Source organism: Emydura macquarii, unplaced genomic scaffold, assembly GCF_026122565.2.
Source record: "Emydura macquarii macquarii isolate MOO-44397 ecotype Brisbane River unplaced genomic scaffold, CSIRO-AGI_Emac_v2 contig_1043, whole genome shotgun sequence".
In the NCBI taxonomy this organism is placed as follows: domain Eukaryota; kingdom Metazoa; phylum Chordata; order Testudines; family Chelidae; genus Emydura; species Emydura macquarii.
This window is the reverse complement of record NW_027131180.1, coordinates 3,957,215-3,975,911: the sequence shown is the minus strand read 5'-3', so window position 1 is coordinate 3,975,911 and position 18,697 is coordinate 3,957,215. Positions and strand designations below refer to the sequence as shown.

General features: G+C 49.3%; 1 protein-coding gene across 2 annotated transcripts; it reads left to right on the top strand.

The window, feature by feature from the left end:
- Positions 1 to 4,517: 4,517 nt before the first annotated feature.
- On the top strand, positions 4,518 to 17,010 carry ARX (aristaless related homeobox). Of its 2 annotated transcripts, XM_067545065.1 has the most exons (6): positions 4,518 to 4,843; positions 6,459 to 7,146; positions 9,534 to 9,579; positions 12,071 to 12,140; positions 12,225 to 12,399; positions 15,144 to 17,010. In XM_067545065.1, the coding sequence occupies exons 1-6, from the start codon at positions 4,651 to 4,653 to the stop codon at positions 15,382 to 15,384; spliced, it is 1,413 nt and encodes a 470-aa protein (XP_067401166.1). In that variant the 5' UTR covers positions 4,518 to 4,650; the 3' UTR covers positions 15,385 to 17,010. The 2 variants fall into 2 exon arrangements, with proteins under 2 accessions (XP_067401166.1, XP_067401165.1); XM_067545064.1 differs by having other exon boundaries at positions 12,071 to 12,399.
- Positions 17,011 to 18,697: the final 1,687 nt, after the last annotated feature.

Sequence of the window (18,697 nt, the reverse complement as noted above, 5' to 3'; positions counted from 1 at the left end):
AGAGAGGGGGGGCTCGCAGGGATGAGGACACCCGGATAGTACCATCAGGCTCTGGGCATCTAGAGGGGATCGATCCGGAGCAACGCTCCAGCCCAGCGGCCACACGCGCTGTCTCTTGGAGTCAGCGACCGGGGAGTGGCAGAGTTTGCAGCTGGAGAAAGTGACTTGATGAGCAGCGCCCTAATCAGTCATTACCTCGGCCGGGTTGGGTTGCTGGAGATTACAAAGCCAAGAGCCAAAGCGATGATGTTAACGAGTGTAGCTTGTCCAGAGTAGCTGACAGCCGGCCAAACCAGCCCAAATTGTCTTGGCAATCCAATTATCAACCCCTTTTTAGGCGTTTCCACGAGCCTTTTCTTTTAAACCCTGCAAAAGGAAACTTGGTGGGGGGAAGGGATGGCTCAGGCTAACCAAGGGGGATTTCATGTCATTGTCTCCTATCACCTGGCACAGAACTGTAGTTGTCACTGAAATATAGACCGTGTCCTGGGTGCACCGAGCAGAAGAGGAGATTGTTATGAAAGCCACAGTCGAGGAGGTTAATCTTGGCTGGTTGGAGTTAAAAAAAAAAAAGGCAAATATTTCCGTTTGTGCCCTCCTGCCTTTCTCAGCACTGGTTGTCAATCCAGAAGCTTGTTATCCTTACAAGGCATCAGTTTGTTTGGCTGATCTCAGCAAGGTTTTCTTCTCCGAGTAGAACTATAATTGCTATAATTCTACTGTATCATTTGGATCATTGCAGTATTGTTGTTTTCTCTCTCTCTTTCTCTCCCCCTAACACTGCAATAACGCGCTCCAGTGTTAAATTAGCAGGTTGCAGAAAAAAGACCATATATGAATGAAAGTTTGTTTAAAAAAAAAAATAAAACAACAAAGTGACTTGGCAGAGGCAAGACCGCATCGCAGAGGATCCTCGCGCGTAATCAGGGCTCATTGTCTCCCGCCATTGGCTCCTCCATGGGTCGGCAGGCTCCAAATGAAGTTTATTTCCGTTGTTGAAATACAGGTTTGGAAGAGGTTGAGCGTAATGTGGGGGGGACCCGGGCAGAGCGGGGCTGCTTGAGACCCATTAGAGCATTTTACACCCGAAATGAAAGCATCTCAAATGAAGGTGTCTCGGGTTAATTTTATTCCACATACTCCAAATCGCTCCAGTTTGGAGATTTACTATCAACGCCTTAACACACATTTCTTGCAAGTATCAGCAAAAACAACCCCAAAAATGTACCATAAGCGTAGCATGTTGCAAAACATTTCACCGTGTAAGGAAACCGGTTTCTTATACTCTCCCGTAAACATCAAGTCCAACTGGTGTAGAGTATAGACAGCCCCCCTTTGTACCATAAACAACAGATTTTAAAGCTTTATAATCCCGTGCAGGTTGCAGTATTACATTTTCAGTTTAGTTATTGATTGTGAAAACGGATAATGCCGATTTTTTTGCCAGATAACAGGGTATCAATCAGACAAGCAATCAGAGAGAACAAGCCAGAAGTGTTCTATACCCATGCACTTAACATGTCATTTATTTGCTTAATAGTAGAGAGGGAGGATAAATTAACACGTTAACAAAAATTAGAAAAATAAAAGCAGGAATTCTCTTTTGCTCGTTTATGCAGCCCACTAATTCTTCCTTTATTGTGACAGTTCAACACCTTCTTTTTTCACAATTCAAGAAACTTGCAAAGCTAGTCTTCAGAAAAAATCTAACCAGTAAAATCCGGTCAGTCAGTAACTTAAGTTGCTTGCAGGCGCTGTATCTGTTATATGTACATTTGATACTTGATGGCTAGGTTTGGGGTTTTTTTTTAAATTATAATTATTATTGACATGCCGGTCAATAATAGCAATAACTAAGAAGGGGGTAAATAGAGTAAAGTGTAGCTTTTTGAAGTTGGAGCATTGAATCAGGAGAATGATCATTTCAGGGTGTATGTGAAAATGCGTCTGTGCCAAGGTCTTTTCTCTCCCGAGTTAAAAAGACTTTCCTTCCAAATCGCGTTCACAAGCATTTCGGAACGACGATCAGAGAAATAAAAACTGGGAAAGCAAACGGGAATAGTCCTTCAATGCAACACCAGGAGGAAATCTAGCTTCTCCGACATTTCATAAAGGGCTTCAGAAATTGGTTGACTGTATTTTAGTCACCGGCATTTATGATTAAAATGTAGCTTAGTGGGGAAATGATGTGATCGGCATGTTCATTGATCTTCCACGTGTGGAAACGAACACCCAGGCCCGCCTATGTATTTTTAAAAGGAATAAAATAAGAGGAAATAAATGCTATGTAGAGCCTTTATGTGTCCGACAGCTCTTGGAAATAATGTCTGAATTTATGCTTACTTTATATATATATATATATATACACATATAAATATATATGTATATAATATATATATGTATAAAGTCAGACATTTCCAAGAACTGTTATTATATATTATATAGAGATATAATATTCTATATTATATAATTAAATCTAATATTGCATAGATACACACACGTTATTACAATTCGCTCTATTCAAAGAATCTCAAGTTAAAGATCCCACGTGAAAACTGTGTCTTGAGGATTGTCGATGTGTACGATTAATAGGAAAAACAGAGCTGTCTCCCACCCAGCTCTCGAATAAGTGAATCATCTCAGTGTGCGAATGAATTATTTTAGGGTGACAAAAGGAAAAAAAGAGAGAGAGATTCCTCCAATGTGTCTCATGGTTTAGCAGGATGGGAACTGCAAATGCACATTTTACCAGGAGACGCGCAGATAATTAAAACGTGCCAATTAAAATCGAACCTCAACTGTATAAACAGTGAACTTCAAATTCTGCTTGGGATGTGAATGCGATCGCTCGGTCAATGAGGAGGCAAAGAAAATCCCAGACGTCTTTCAGCAGCAAAGATGTATTTAAAGTGTCTGAGAAAATGTGTGCTTAAGCCCAAAGGAGGGAAGGGAAAGGGAAGTGAGAAGCGAACGAAACCTTCTGGGTTTGAAAGTCCTGCCGCTTCCCCGGAGATTTGGTGGTTCAGTTACCAACACTTCATGCAGCTTAAATTGTGTATTAAATACTTCTGCCAAGGCAGCCCCGGAATGTCTATCACACATTAGCATTTGAAAGAGTTATCCAGATGTTTATTACAGTAAAAATCCCAATTATGAAGCCTTGTATTTTTAAATACTGACTGTAAGCGATTCAAGTGTATGCCTTTGTAAAACGCTTTTTCTTTGACACATTCAATGAGTGAGGCTGAGACGGAAGAAAACCAGACATGGATTTCTTTCTTCTGCCCCCGCCTTGGCTTTTCCTCTTTGCTTTTCGTTTGGCCTTAGACCGCGCTGCAGACATCAGCAAGAGAACAGTGAATGTGCTGGATGCAGCATTATCTCACCGGTGGTCGGGATTACCATTGTAGGTATCATCTCAATAGTCCAGACCATCTGCTAGATTTAAACCGTCCTCCCTTTCACAATGGTCTCTATTTCGTGGCTTTCCAATTTAGAGGGAGATAAGGGACACTTCAGACCTTCTGTTTCCGAGCTAAAGATCCACATAGCAAGTCAGACGCAAACACGCTGATCCAGATCTCTGTTTTTATTCTCACATTTCCTTCCAATGAAATGGTTTATCTCAGGCCAGCCTTGTCAAATGAAGGATCCGTCCAGAGCACCGGTTTCTCTCCCCAGAAAACAACTTTTTCTAAGCCGTTTTAAATCTAGCAATGAAAGAGAAATTGGCTGCTCAGATGAATGTCTTGGGACCTGTTCTGCTCGTGTGTTCCTGACACTTGCTTTCTGTATCTGTCTTTTTCCATCACCCTGCCCGTGTTGCAGTCTGCGTGCATCCTTTTCTACTGTGAAACAAATAACTAGGACTAGATATGTAACAGCTAGGCAAGAAGTGCATTGGCTGTGTTAGCCCACCTTAGTAGCATTATTGATTTTCAAAACTACTACTCAAAACTCGTATTGATAGTTGAAACCAGTTCATTCCCCCTCTCCTCCCCCCGGAAAGGTGAACATGTCAACCGAACATGTTCTAACCCGTTTTCAAAGCAATAACCCAGCCTGGCATCCCAGTGCTTTGCTCACTCGGACCGTCCCTCTCCGCCAGTTATTTGGCAGAGTGGGGCCCAGCGTGCTGGAGAGACACTCCCTGTCCCCAAGGTGAGAGGTGTGTGGGGAGGGCCCAGGGTGGGCGGGGCTGAGCGGTGGCAAGATGACGGAGGCACGGGAGAGCCGGGAGCGAGGGGCTCGGAGGAGTTTTCTCGGTGACAAAGCGAGGTGGCAGTGAACGCTGCCGCTCCGAGGGACGGGGCCGCTGAACTTCTCCGCGCGATCCGCCGCCGAGCGATCCAAACCGGGCTTTGCTCCTCGCTGGCAGCCTGAAGCGGCCCTGCCTCTGGCGAGAGCCAATCAGAGCGCGGTTCCCAGCACGTGGAGGAGAGGGGCTCAAGAGCAAAGCAATTGCAGCTCACTACACTTGTTACTAGTGTCCTGAGCAGGAAGAGGGGCGAGTGGAGCCGCTGGTGGGGGGATTAAAAAACACTCCCTCCCAAGTCACAAACCCAGCCCCACACACACGCCCAGCCAGCCAGCCAGCCAGCCAGCCAGCCGAGCAAGGCAGCTCCTTACCGAAGGGGGGAAGCCAAAGCCATGAGCAATCAGTACCAAGAAGAGAGCTGCTCTGAGAGGCCTGAATGTAAAAGTAAATCTCCAACTTTACTCTCCTCCTACTGCATAGACAGCATCCTGGGCAGGAGGAGCCCCTGTAAAATGAGATTGCTAGGAGCCGCTCAGAGCTTGCCTTCTCTGTCTAACAGGACAGAACAGGACAAGGCCGTGCAAGGTAAGCAACAAACGGCGGGGTGCAAACTGAGTCAGCCGGGGGTGGGGGGGTGGGGAGGAAGGGGAATTAAAAGTGCAGCTGGAGGGAGAGGGGGCCGTGGGGAGACCCGAGGAAGAAGCTCGCCTCCAGGCCTGTGAACTCCAAAGCCGGCCCCAGAGCGCCAAGCCTCGCTGGATCGCTCCCAATCGCGCTGGCATTTCTTCGATCTCCCTGTCTCGCACAGTTTGGTCATAAAAGTCATATATTTAGAGCGATCGGTGTAGGTAAGCCAGAGGTCAGTTGCTGTTGGACTTGGCTCACCCCCCCCCCCCGGGCCGTGTGTGGACAGGGGGCTCTGGCAGCTGCAGAGAGCCGGTAATAGTGGGACTCGAGGGGCGCAGTGGGGGAGAATCGCCGTTGACTTTGGCGGATTTGTTTTAACGCGATCGTACCTTGAGCTCCGCTTCTTCTAATGTGTTATTACTAACTTTAGCTGACGAGCGCCTGGCCCCGGGTAGACGCCTCACACTGCACGGGTCTGGGGTGGAACTGCTCGGGAACCTGCGGCTTCCTTCTGCGCCGTTCTTAGCCTGATAGTTAGCATCCTTCTCGTTGGGGGCTCGCCGTGTGTGTCAGGAGCCAGTGCTATTCTATTTGTAACCTAGCTAAGCCGCGTGGAACATTTCCCTGCATTTTATAGATACAGAAAAGCTGGCGGGGGGAGAGGAGGGAATCCGGCATGTCAGTGTAAACCATTTCGCTGATCTTCTTTCTCAAGTTCATGATTGCTTCAGAGCAAGCAGGGGAAATCATTCCCAAAGAAATCCCAGTTCCCGTCTTTTGGAGGGCAGGGCAGTCGCTGCACGATGTTGGGCTGTTTAAGCTCGGGGGCGATAATTCGCAACAACGATTTTTCTTTCTCCTTGCGAAATAAAGTTGCGATTTAGAATAATACGGCTGGTGGGAAGGCGAAGAGCCACGAAACAGCGTCAGGGCAAACGAAAAGGGACGAGCGTTCTCCAGCTGGAGCATCTCGGCCATTGAGGCTTGGGCTTTTTTTTTTGTTTTTTTGTTTTGTTTTCGCAGATTTCGCGAGGCGGAAGGGCTATTTCACTCTCTGGTCATAACACACAGTCCTTGGGTTAAACAGGAAACGTGTTGTGCAGAAAGGGGAGAATCACTGGGGCGGGAAAGGGAGCCGGTGCCACAGCCTGTGCCTGTATCCGCCTGGGCAGGGATGAGCTAGGATCGCTTTATGGCATCAGCTAGGGCCTCTTGATGGCTACCCGCTCCAGGAGGGAAGGAGGCGACTAGACGGGGATGGTCCAGTGGCAACTTGCTAGCTGGCCTGCGGAAGGGTGGGGAGCCAAAGGGGCCAGTGTCTTCTCAACGAGAGGCTCCCTGACGGCAGCTGAACACGGTGGGGGTCTCCCACCGGCTGGGGCTGGGAACAGCCAGGGGCAGCGACGTGTCCCTGAAAACTTTCCCGGGAGCCCTTCGTCTGGTGTCTTGCCCTGTGTTGCTGCCCCTGCTGCCCTGACCCGATCTCTCTCTCTCTCTCTCTCTCTCTCTCTCTCTCTCTCTCTTCCTCTGTGTGTGTGTCCGGGGGGCGGTCTGTGTGTCTGTCTCCCGGCAGGATCCCCCAAAGGCAGCCCCCCATTCGAGCCTGCCGAGCTGCATCTGCCCCCCAAGCTGCGCCGCCTGTACGGGCCCGGCGGGGGCCGGCTCCTGCCGGGGGCGGCCGGGCCGCGGGGGGATCGGGCCGAGGGAGCCGCCGCCGCCGCCGCCCCCTCTTGGGACACGCTGAAGATCAGCCAGGCGCCCCAGGTCAGCATCAGCCGCAGCAAGTCGTACCGGGAGAACGCGCCCTTCGCGCCCCCGCCGCCGGCCCTGGACGAGCTGGGTGGCCCCGCGGGGCGCCCCGACGAGAGGCCGGGCCCGGCGGCCGCCGAGGAGGAGGAGGACGAGGAGGAGGACGAGGAGCTGCTGGAGGAGGACGAGGACGAGGAGCTGGAGGAGGAGGACGAGGAGGAGCTGCTGGGGGAGGACGGCGGGGGGCTCCTGAAGGAGGCCAGGCGCGGCGCTGCCTCCACCGCGGGGGCCGACGGGGGGGAGCTGTCCCCCAAGGAGGAGCTGCTGCTGCACCCGGAGGACGCGGAGGGCAAGGACGGCGAGGACAGCGTCTGCCTGTCCGCGGGCAGCGACTCGGAGGAGGGGCTGCTCAAGAGGAAGCAGCGGCGCTACCGCACCACCTTCACCAGCTACCAGCTGGAGGAGCTTGAGAGGGCCTTCCAGAAAACCCACTACCCAGATGTCTTCACCAGGTACAGGCTCGGGGCAGGGCGGGATCGCAGCCGGCCCAGCTGGGCACAGGGCCCTTCCCAGCACACACACACACACACACACACCCCGGAAATCAGCTGCCAGAGCTCCTCGGTGCCCAGAGACAGTTCCTGGGGCTGGCTGGCTGGCTGGAGAAGGCGCTTTAACGTGTCTCTCTCTCTCACCCACACACACACAACTTAGTTTCTTTGCTGGCCACCATCACCAGGAGTTTCCTCTAGGCTCACCAAGGCCCTTCCCGGATCCCCCTTTGATCACTGAGAAGTGGGTTCCCCCCGCCGCTTTAATCAACGTGAGAGGCGCTGAAATCTCTAGTGTAGAAATCGCTGCTCTGCCAGTGGGAGAAGGAAGGGGGGGGGGGACAGGAAAGGAGAGAAACTTCTGCGATTAGTTTGTCTTCCCTGCAGAGCCAGTTGGCCACGGCCAGGTAGTGTTTGTCCAGCTCGTTGCTAAACCAAATAATGTTCTGTTTTTATTCCCTGCCCTGATCCTTCTTCATAGCCACCACCAAGCTTGCTAAGTATCAGTTACGCTTTTCCCAGTGCAAGCTGGAGCCCTGTCCCTGTAAAAAAAAAAAAAGATCAAAGTATCCCAGCTTTGGATTCTCAGAATATTAACGGGATAATCGCTCCGCTAAAATACGGTGTGTAACCTCTGCAGATGGGTATGTCTAGAGAGACACCAACTTAGATCGGAATCAAATGAGGGGCGGGAGAGAGATTCTCTGTTGATGTTGCTTATACACTTTGTCTACAGCTCCTTTACTGTCCTGGCCCAGAAACACAGAGCGCAATTGTCGACTCGGAATTAAGTGTATCCGGTGTTTGTTTACGGTTCTGACGGTCCCTTTCCCATTCTCCTCCTTTTCACACACTCCCCTGCCTTCTCTTTAGCCCAGAAACCCGTTTGATTTACACAACGTGCTTTCCCCCCCCCCCCCCCCCCCGATTGCCAGATCCCGCTGGAGACAGTCTCAGAAGGGGAGAGAAAAAATAGGGAGAAAGTAATCCCTATTGAATGGTTAAAAACACAATCAAGCCCCCAATTTCATAGATGAGCTGCAATGCGGCTCACCGTTGTAACTAAAAGAGGGGAAATCAATCCTCCTTTTGAGCAAATAAAGCAATGCTGCTTGGAAACGCTTAAATGGGGACTTAACTGTGGTACCCGGAGCGCACTTATGCTTTGCTGCCTCGAAGAGATTTCTGCTGCCCCCAGACAGCAACGAAACTCTTTTCCCCGGAATACACAATTCATCACAGGTGGTTTTTTTTTTTTTTTTTAACAATCAAAGGACTTCCACACGGCTTTAAACTGCCCGAACATGGCAGAGCTGCGCTCCCTAACGGGTAGTTGAGCTGCAACCTCCCGGAGGGAACCGGGGGAAATCCCGCAGGCCTTTGTTGTTGTCGTTGTTGCTGCTGCGGTTGCCGCGGGGCGATTGCTCTGGCTGGCTATTAAAACGCAGAGCTCTCGGCCGGCTCGGAGAGGGGAGTTAAAACGTTCGTCTAGCGGAAGGGAAGGGGGCTCGGGTCTGGCTTCCCTCGGGCTCGGCGCTTTGCAAGCTCCAGGTGAGGCTGAGGGGCCTGGAAGGAAGCGGCCCGCAGTCCCGTGGCCAGCCCAGCTCTTTCTTGTTAGCGGAGGGAGAGCCAATTATGCGGCGAGGCCGCACGTTTTAGGTAAACAGATTATGAGCAGTTTTATAACATCTTAATGGGTTCCGATTTGCCTTAATTATTGCCCTACTAACTCGCAGTCAAAGGGGAAGGCTTCAGCTCAATGGGCTCCCCCTGTGCGGCGTGGAGTTTGCCGTGGGCACTGGAAACACCAGCTGTGTAGTGGGTTTTCAAGCAAGGGGTTTGGAAGCGCGCTGAAACTCCAGCTCCGCAGACCGGGCAGGAGCCCGCCGACGATCATTGCGAATGGCCTGGCCCGGGGCCCCCTTTGCCCTCCCGGTCGCTGGTGGGAGGAAAAAGGTGCAGCGAGCCCTTTGCCTCCTCTGGCGACACACGCAGACGGGGTGCGCCGACTTCAGCCTGCGCGGCGCGGTGCAGGGGCAGGCTGCGGCTCGGTGTCTCGGGCCAGGGCCGCGGTCTAGCTGTGCCCCTGCTAGGGCTCTGCGGGCCGGGGGGACTGACTGCCTGGGCCAGGCAGCCTGCGTGTGTGCGGTGTGTGCACTCAGACCAGACACACGCAAGTGGGGGGGGGGCCGATGCTGCTCCCCCTCACGTGCCCCGGAGCTCGGCCATCGATTCGAGAGCCCCCCCAGGGCCTGGGGACAGGGCCGAGCTGGCCCTGCTGCCCTGCGCCCCCGGCCCGAAGGGGAGTCTCACGGCGGTGTGTGTCTGTGTGCTTGTTTCCCTCTCAGGGAGGAGCTAGCCATGCGGCTGGATCTGACCGAAGCCCGAGTGCAGGTGAGTCCAGGCGAGATCTGGGTTGGGGTTGGCGGGTGACTAGGGGGTTGCGGTGCCCCCCGTAGAGAGCCGGGCGGTGCCCGCGGAGCCCTGCCAGCCAAGCCCGGTAGCAGCCGCTGGGACAAGGCTCAGCCCGGCGCGGGTGGGTTGGAAACCATGCCGCTTGTTCTGGGCGATACACAGAGGCACACCGGGGTGGGGAGGCCGTGGGGCTGGCCCCTGGGGCCAGGGTAGTGGGCAGGGGGAAAGACCGGAGGCAACTAATCCCCCGCTCCCCCCAAAACCCCAATACTCAGCTGGCGAAACTCCGTTTGATTAAAATAACCCGCCCCGCAGGCTTCTGGTTGTTAGACAAGCCCGCTCTGCTCCAAGCAGGTATTTGGCCGTGATTAAACCTCCAATCGGGCTTCATAAAAGCCCACTTAGTGCTAGAACAAACAGGGCCATTTGAAGGCGAAATGTTGTTTGATTTCCTTTCCGCCTGCACAAGGGGCTGGCTAATGCTATTTGATTTCCCATTTTTGATAGCAATAAGCCCGCATTGATCTAATAGTGAGTGAGTGCAATGCTATTAAAGGTGTTTGCAGCCCCATACCAGAGTGCATTTCCTAACCCAAGTCTCATAACCAAAGAGACGATAAACATTGGGATGCCCTGATTGCCAACAGAAAACAGATGTCTCTGGGTCTGAAGCTGAGCAAATCACTTTACAGTTAAAATCAGGCGCTGATAAAGCATAATAAATTCCATATGGCTCATTTAATACACAACAGCTTCTTGCATTAGAGGGACTAATGATGAGATTTGTCCCCTCCTTTCTGTTGACACATTTCTCCATTGTCAAACAGAGATGTGACAGCAAATCAGTATTTTCAGCTCAGGGGAACAAGTCGTGGGAAAGTTAAATAACTTTTAAAAAGAAAGACACCCCCTTTCTCTCTTCCCCATTCACTGGAGAAGATGTAATTAAGGGAATATGAATTATGAGAGTCCCTTCGTTTACCTTTTGGGTGTACTCAGACTTATTAATTCAATAATGGGGAATTGCAGTGGGGACAGCTTGCTAATTGAGTTTTAGTTGGGAGAGACGATCCGCTAGTGGAAGATTTTGGCTTCCTTTAAGAACGTTGTGTGTCTTCATACGTACGTCTACACATGGCATTGCTGCCTTTATTCGTTTAGCTGCAGTAGAGATGGAGTTTCATAACGATCTGCGAAACGTGAGCTATATATAAAGGTGAAAATTCAACCCTCACCGCTCCGCAAAATTAACAGATTATGTCTCTTTCAAAGGCTCTTCTTTGGCGTGTGATATTTATACTTTGATATTAAGCGAACGTTTCTCGTTCAAATGTGGCATATGCTTAATCTCTTCTGTTTCAAAGAGCAAACACATTTTGATTAACGAATGTTTACGGGGAGGTTGCAATTCTGTTGCTGTCTAACAAAGTCATGTAAACTACATCCTAAAAGTACAGTGGAGAAATGCATATTATGACTTCAATAGCTTGGCGACATTTCTTTAAATATTACATTTTACTTGAAGTCACGATTTTTTTATTGCATTTAATCTTTAAAAATTTGAATGAGCCTAAAATGATACCATTTGTAAATATTAACTTCAGTGAAAGATACCATGCAGGTCTTAGTGTGGGTGGTTGTATAGATCAAATAATAAAAATAATTTAGTTCTACTGGGAATTAATTTTTAGAACATTTGACTACAGCATTAATGTTTCAGTTAAAATGTCCATACAAGAAAGCATTATTGTATGCTGCCAAAAACTACCACCATGCTGTCAAGTATTTAAATTAAAATGTTTTACTCGCCACTCAAACCAGTAGGATTCCCCTGGAAAATGGATACATATTAGCTTAAAAAGAAACTTCCGAATGTTGTACATGTTTTCAGAGAATCATTATACTGTGTGTTATCTGTTACTTACATACAGAGTATTCGGTGCACACGTGTGTGCTTATTTATACCTCTGAAACGTAAACCCGGAGATGATGTATTATTTATATCCTACAGCATGATCAACCATGCTAAGGATAAAAAGCTTTTTAGTCTGCTCCCTCAGCGGGCCAGCTCTACCCTAACCTCAGACTTTTTTCCAAAGAGTCAATCACTTTACCAGCAGGGTAAATATATAAACCAGGAGAATTTGATAAAAACGCTTTCATTAAAGGTAGCCATGCTACTACAGGGCTTGCTTAATTCTCCCAATTCTCTTGCAAGTTACGTGACCAAACCAGAACATTTATTATTCCATGTAACAACAACGAAGTATTCCCCCCCTCCACCTTACTTAGAATAACTTGCATTTTAGTCTAAAATCCTGTCCAGTTCTGACATCCTGTCCGCTGAGGGTTTGGAGTAGAAACGCTCATGGATAAATGAGACCTCTCCGGACAACTCATCGTTTCTGCTGGGCAAAACGTTTGGAAACGAGGACAGAAATATTAAAACCAATTTTCTTTTGGATTGCAGGTATGGTTCCAGAACCGTAGGGCTAAATGGCGGAAGAGGGAAAAGGCTGGGGCTCAGACACACACCCCAGGTTTGCCTTTCCCTGGTCCCCTGTCAGCAACTCACCCACTCAGTCCGTACCTTGATGCTAGTCCTTTCCCTCCTCATCACCCAGCTCTAGACTCCGCCTGGACTGCTGCTGCAGCAGCTGCTGCCGCCGCCTTCCCTAGTCTACCTCCTCCACCTGGTTCTGCAACTTTGCCACCAAGTGGGACTCCTCTAGGCCTCAGCACTTTCCTGGGCGCAGCTGTGTTCCGGCATCCAGCCTTCATCAGCCCTGCATTTGGCAGGTAACACGTTCAGCGTTTTCCATTTGCAAGAGCTGCGTATAACCACGACAGGGGGTGGAGGTTGGGGAGGCGGAAGTGTGGGCCATAAAACATGGCTTTCAGAAGCCAGGGCTGCCTTCTGAAATCCAACTGGTGTGCAATTAAGTTAATTCTCGTGCTTGTATTATTTATACACCTCTTAGTTGAATTTACACTACAGATTATTCATGGGGGCTGGGGAGAAAATACAAAAAGACAAGTGAGGGGAAGTGGCAGAATTCCTAGCACTTGAAGTCTGCATGCTACAAAGTTGACTCATTAATGGACACTGCTCAGAGTCTCAGGTGAAGGTTAATGTTAATAGAACTGTCTTGAAATGAAAGAGTAACAAGAAAGTTTTCGAAGAGTTGCTATGATGTGAGACTTGGTGGCACTAGGTCAAGAGGGAAAGAAACCTCTCATCTTGAAGCTGTGTAACTGGTGTCCCTCAAGTGACTTGGTGCCAATGATGCTTCCGTGGTAGAGTTGGGTGAATAATTCGTAGCATGTAATTTGATTAATTTTGCCTCTTCTGCTGTTCACAAATTGTCCTCCAACAGCCTATCATTTTCTTGAACGTATTAGTTATTTAAAACCATTCACAGAATTAGATCTTTCGGGAGCAGTTCATTGTGGATTATTTGATATTCGAAATTCGAGCTGTGTTGGTTAGTGTTGATTGGATGCGCAGGTCACATGTTTCGCTTCGTTTCCCTGACTAGATGAGGGTAACTCTTAGAATGAGATTGTCATCATGAATACTCATGTCTACTAATTCAAAATCTGCTCTGGCAGTATTCTCTTATATTTGCTGAACATTCACGGTTTCCACAAACATTCCTGCCCCTATCACCACTTGCTGGAGTATTTGTAGAAAGGGAACACGATATAGGCGAAGCATTACAAATTTAATAGGACTCGTGCCAGAAATGATTTTGGAGCATTTGCCCAGCTTTATTTCTCCGTGTGTTTTATACCTGAATCTAGCAGTCGTGTAAGACACTGAAATACAAGAAACGATTCACGTATGTTATAACTGCCTTTATTTAAATACAAACCAAATGATGAACTAAAAAGTCTGTAGTTAATCACAAAGACAGAGAAACAATGGAAGGATTTAAGTTGGAGAGAGAAGGGAAAATAAAACTGACTGTAACTGTAATGATCTCTATTTAGGAAAACAAAGAAATAATAGATTCATCCAACTGAGCAGGCAGTTAACAAAATCATCTTCGGAAGGAAAAAAACCCTAAGTAAAATTAGTTTCTTAGTACAAACCAATACAATTAAACAGCGTATGCATCAAATTGTAGTCAGTGACTCAATTTACCTAATGGAACAAGTGATGTTACATGGCTGTCAGCCCCCTGCTTAGAGCGATGATTTCACAGTTTATCACTTCTCTTGTAGCATTAGTGCAATCCTTCTACGATTTTTTTTCTGACTACAAATTGAAAAGTGAATTGTAAAAGCCTACTAACATCAGCCTGGATAATGGGCTATAAAATTAAAATAGGCATGAGAAAGCAAATTCACATCCACCTTGAAATGTAGCATTTCAGTCGGTATTAGGTGATTTAAAACTCTTAAATTTAACAAGTTCACCACAACAGGGATTGCCTCCCACTAATCAAACCTATAATTGTTTTGATATATATAGTATTGCTAGATTTTACCAGTAGAATTAGGGGTTCTGAAGAGCCTAAAAGCTTGTGTTAAACTGAGCAGTAATTGACCTTTTAAAGGGAATGCATTCCATTCTTGCCAATGTTAATACTTAATATCTGCATCAAAGACTCAGAAAGAAAAAAAAAAAATTGCAGCAGCCAATATGGGAGCTTAGCATGCTAGGGCTTAGTAGGTAGACCCTGATGCCTTCAAGGAACACAGTTCAATTCCTAGCCGTGATGATGTCAATAATCACATCCTTGGTTAATGGAGAGTCTGTACATCTTGATGTGCCAGTCAAGGGGGTCACTTGCACTCTTCAGAGTGACTGCTCTGGTGAGAGAAGTAAGAAAAACTAGAGGGAAGGCATTTAAAAGATTGTCATTGAGCCTGGATGCTAGGTTGCTGGATAATAATTGGCATTCCACTGTGAGGAAATCAACAGGAATGCCACTTCCTGCTGGTATGGGCATCAGTGCTGAGGAACAGTTAAGTCACTTTGGGCATCAGGCCTGTAGAACCTCTAAAAGAGGAAGATGATGGGGGGGGGGGCGGGGAGAAGGAAGAAATCCAGTGGGGGAAAAAAAAGAGGAATCGTATAATGGAAGAGTTTAACGTTTGTAGCTTTTCTATTTTAAATGATAGCTAAGGAGAAAACAATCCCCCAAAGCGTTTCATTTTGGAATTCCTCTCCTTGTTAAGTGTAAATCACAGTATCAACTGCTCCTGACAGTGTGCTCTAGTGTGAGCTGCTGTCACCAGCAAATCCGAGAGAATTAGACTCTTTACAAAAAAAAAAAAAAAAAAAAAAAAAAAAATCTTTTGACTGCCAGTGTTGAGATTTTTTTTCAACGTCTTTGTCTTTTCTACATTAGTGATAATACTTCCCTGCTTAGCTATGACATGAATTCAGAACTCGTAGTGGAAGCGAACAGGGAAGGGGGGGGGGAAGGAAAAGACATGACAACGCTGGTCACCTTATTCTGACAAAACAACAGCAACAGACACACGCACATCAGCTGCCTTGGTTTTGACCAACATGTTTACTTTACTTCCAGGCTCTTTTCCACTATGGCTCCCCTGACTAGTGCTTCCACTGCTGCTGCCCTACTGAGACAGCCCACTCCTGCCGTGGAAAGTGCCGTGCAATCGAGTGGGCTATCAGATCCAGCAACAGCTGCAGCAGACAGACGGGCTTCTAGCATAGCAGCTCTGAGGCTGAAAGCAAAAGAACACGCAGCTCAGCTCACACAGCTCAATATTATCCCTGGAAACAGCACAGGGAAAGAGGTGTGCTAAAATAAATAAATAAGTAAAGAAATGTCACCTCAGCTAGCACGAATCAAGACCAAATGGAAAAAGAGGACCAGCGACTAAGACATTGGATAGGTTCTCGGGTTAGGAACTTGAAGAAAGCAAGCATCCTTTGCATCAGCACTCAAATGAGTGAACCAACTTTTGCAAGCTCCTGAATAAGTAACTCCTTGGCTGGTACATTTTAAAAGTGTACACCGCATTAATTTCTTCATTGGTCAGTAGACAAAAAAGCTCCTAATAAGATATTATATTATATAAAATTAAAGTTACCCTTTCTCTTTTTTTATTCTTCTTTCACTCTGGACATCTGGCTAAATAAATAAGTAAACTAATAAATTGCAATTTCCAAAATATACTTAAACCTCCCACACAGCTTCTTAAAATAACATCTTAGGACATTAAGTTGGTCTATCAGGAGCACTGGAGAACTATTTTACATGTTTTCGCAGCCAGCTGCGTCTTATCAACCAAGGATGCTGCCAGTGCAGAATGAAAGTGAATTTGATGCTGTAAGATAACCAGTGCACTTAAGGAAAGGGGTATATCTTTTTCTTGCTATATTCTTTAACACTACACCAACCAAGGTTTTTATATCAAACCAAAGGGAAATACACTGCTAGAATATGGACTGTTTAAGTCACTAAACTGTGATTATTGATTCTGTACATACCATTGTTATAAAAAAAGAACAGAGCTTTGTATATTTGAAATGTTATAAAACAATTGCACTCAGTGTAGTGTTGTAAAAGTTTGTCATTCTGTAGATTCTTACTGTGTTGTAGATAAAATAGGATTCCTAGACAAATATTTATGTACAACCCCTTTATTTAACTTATTAACTGTAGAGGTTTCTGAAACCCTAAGAAGGCAATGGTACAGTACTTTTGTGTAATGTCGTTATTGTTAACACTTTTCCTTGCTATTAAGTGGAGAAGTGCCACACTCAGAAAATAAAATATATATATATAAAAATATATATATGCTTAACAAAAAGAATTGTGAAGGATACATTGAAGTGTATGGCATTTAATAGCGTCATTGGAAACAACCATGGAAATACCAGCGGTGTAACAAATATCTTCTGTTCTGTCTAATGGATTATTACCCCCAAAAATGCTGCAGGAGGAAGCTGATAGTCCTGTCTTTAGTACAGGCGGATTTTTATTGTTAACAACATAGGAATTTGTTTTAAAAGACTGAACTTTAAATATCGTTCTAAGATGCCTGCCCTGATAATCCAAACGATTTGAAACTCGCTGAGAAGCAGAACCTCCCTACAAGCAATCGTGGCAGGTTCCCGCATGTGTGTATCTATTGTATATATTAAATGTCATACAGACTTCAAGTCGGCCCCCCACGTGCTTTCAGGGAAACACCGAGCTAGCCAAAGGGGAGTAGGAAAAGCGAGGGCTTGTTGGAAGCAGCAGGGTCACGGGCTCCAGGCCTTGCTGCTCAGGGGAACTAGTCCAAGTCAACGTTTTAAAACCGCTGGGCGAAGTTGGTTGTAGCTTCGTGGTAAAGGCAGTTAGTTATTCCCGTAACCGAACAGTCTCAGTTACTGCGATCTGCCAAGCCCTGTAACCAGGGAGTGGAGGAGTTTCAGTCTGGGCCCTTATAGAGGGGTGTGTGTGTGTGTAAGGCGTTGGCACGCTGTGTCCCGCTGCCTGCACTGAGCCGGTCGGTCCCTGCGGGTCTGGTTTCGCTGCCCGCGCCCCCCAGGGAAAGGCTGAGCCGGGGGGAGTTACTCTTACTCCTGCCAAATTATTCGGGGAGGGGGACACCAGGCGCGACCGGGGAAAGGTGCCCTAGGCTAGGCGGTGCCGGGTGCCCAGCTTTAGACCCCGGCTCGCTCCCGCCAGGTCCCCAGCGGAGGAACAAGCGTGGGGAGGCTCCGCCACGTGGGGGCCCGACTTGGCTTTGGCGCCGAGGATTAGCGGGCGCGGGGCCGCACGTTCCCCCGCCAGGCTCAAGGCGCTAAGCCGGGGCAAGAACGAGACGCGCAGCGATCCGGCGCTAGGCGTCTGCAGCCGAAAGAAACCGGGCCCCCTTGGAGGCAAGGCGCGTGGTGCCCTGAACACCCACGGGGCTGCGGGGGCCTCTCAACCAGCGGAGCCGGGCCCGGGGGGGAGGGGGGGTAGCTGGCTCCCCGCGCGGTTTTGCCTGGCGAATGAGGGAAACCCCATCTCTCGCCCACCCAGCCCTGCCCGCCGGGTCTGGCGCTCGCCATGCGGCCTCCAGCGCGCCCCAGGGCCGGGCTCTTCAGCCTGTCCCTGCTGCTCAGCGCTAGGGCGGGCCCGGGCCGCTCCTAGGCGCTGCAGCCATTTCGTCCCCTTCCGCCCTGCCCTGGGAGAGCACGGGCTGGGCAGCAGCAAGTGGCGGGAAAACTCTCCCTCCCCGTCCCGCAGCAGCGCAGCTCGGGCCGGCCCATGGGAGCGTCTCGCCAGGCTTCATTTCCCCCTCACCCCCCAAGGCTTGGCTCCCGGACCCGCGGGCGCTGCGACCAAGGCCGCGCGCCCCAGGTCCCCCGCCTTTCAGCTGGCGGGAAACTCACTGATCCCGCCTGTGAGCGGCCCCCGCCTGGCCCCGGCCCCGGCCCCGGCCCCGCACGCATGACGGACTCCCTCCCAGGAGCTTTTCAAGGCAGCAAAGAAACCAATTTCTGCTCCCCCCCAACCCCAGCGCCGCCTTCCAGCCCTCCCCGAGCGCCGAATGCGGGCCTTGGAAGGAGCCACTGGAGCGGATTTAGGGGATTTGAGGAGATTTTCCAGCCCGATTTAATCTAATTGGGAGCGTTATTAATGAACGGCAGCCCCATTTGGCCCTAATATCTGGGAACGCTTCGCTACAATGCGAGCAGAGCCGGACCCTCCCCGCCTCAGCCCAGCCCAGCCCCCCCCGGTCTGACAGCCGCCAAAGCACTGCTGACACTTGGCTGCAGCGCTGGCGAGCCCGGGGCTCAGGGCCACCCTCCCTCGGTGGGCCCCCCAGGGCCAAATAGCCCCTTCCCCGCCATCTGCGCTTAAAGCCACCACCAGCGGCCCCAGCCCAGGCTTTCCCTCGGTGCTTGCTCCCCTGGTGGGGGGGGGCCTGCCCCGACAAGCGGCCCCCCGACGGCAAAACCCAGCAGCTCTACCCCTCCCTCCCCCCGAGCGTGGAGGAGTCTAGCTGAGGGCTACACACTGTGCCCAAATCCAGCCCGACCTCGTGAAAACGGCCGTGCAAGGCAGGCCCTGAGCGAAGGGCGCGTTCCGCACCTGCCAGCACAGCCCCGGGCCCCTGGGAGTTGTCCCCTCAG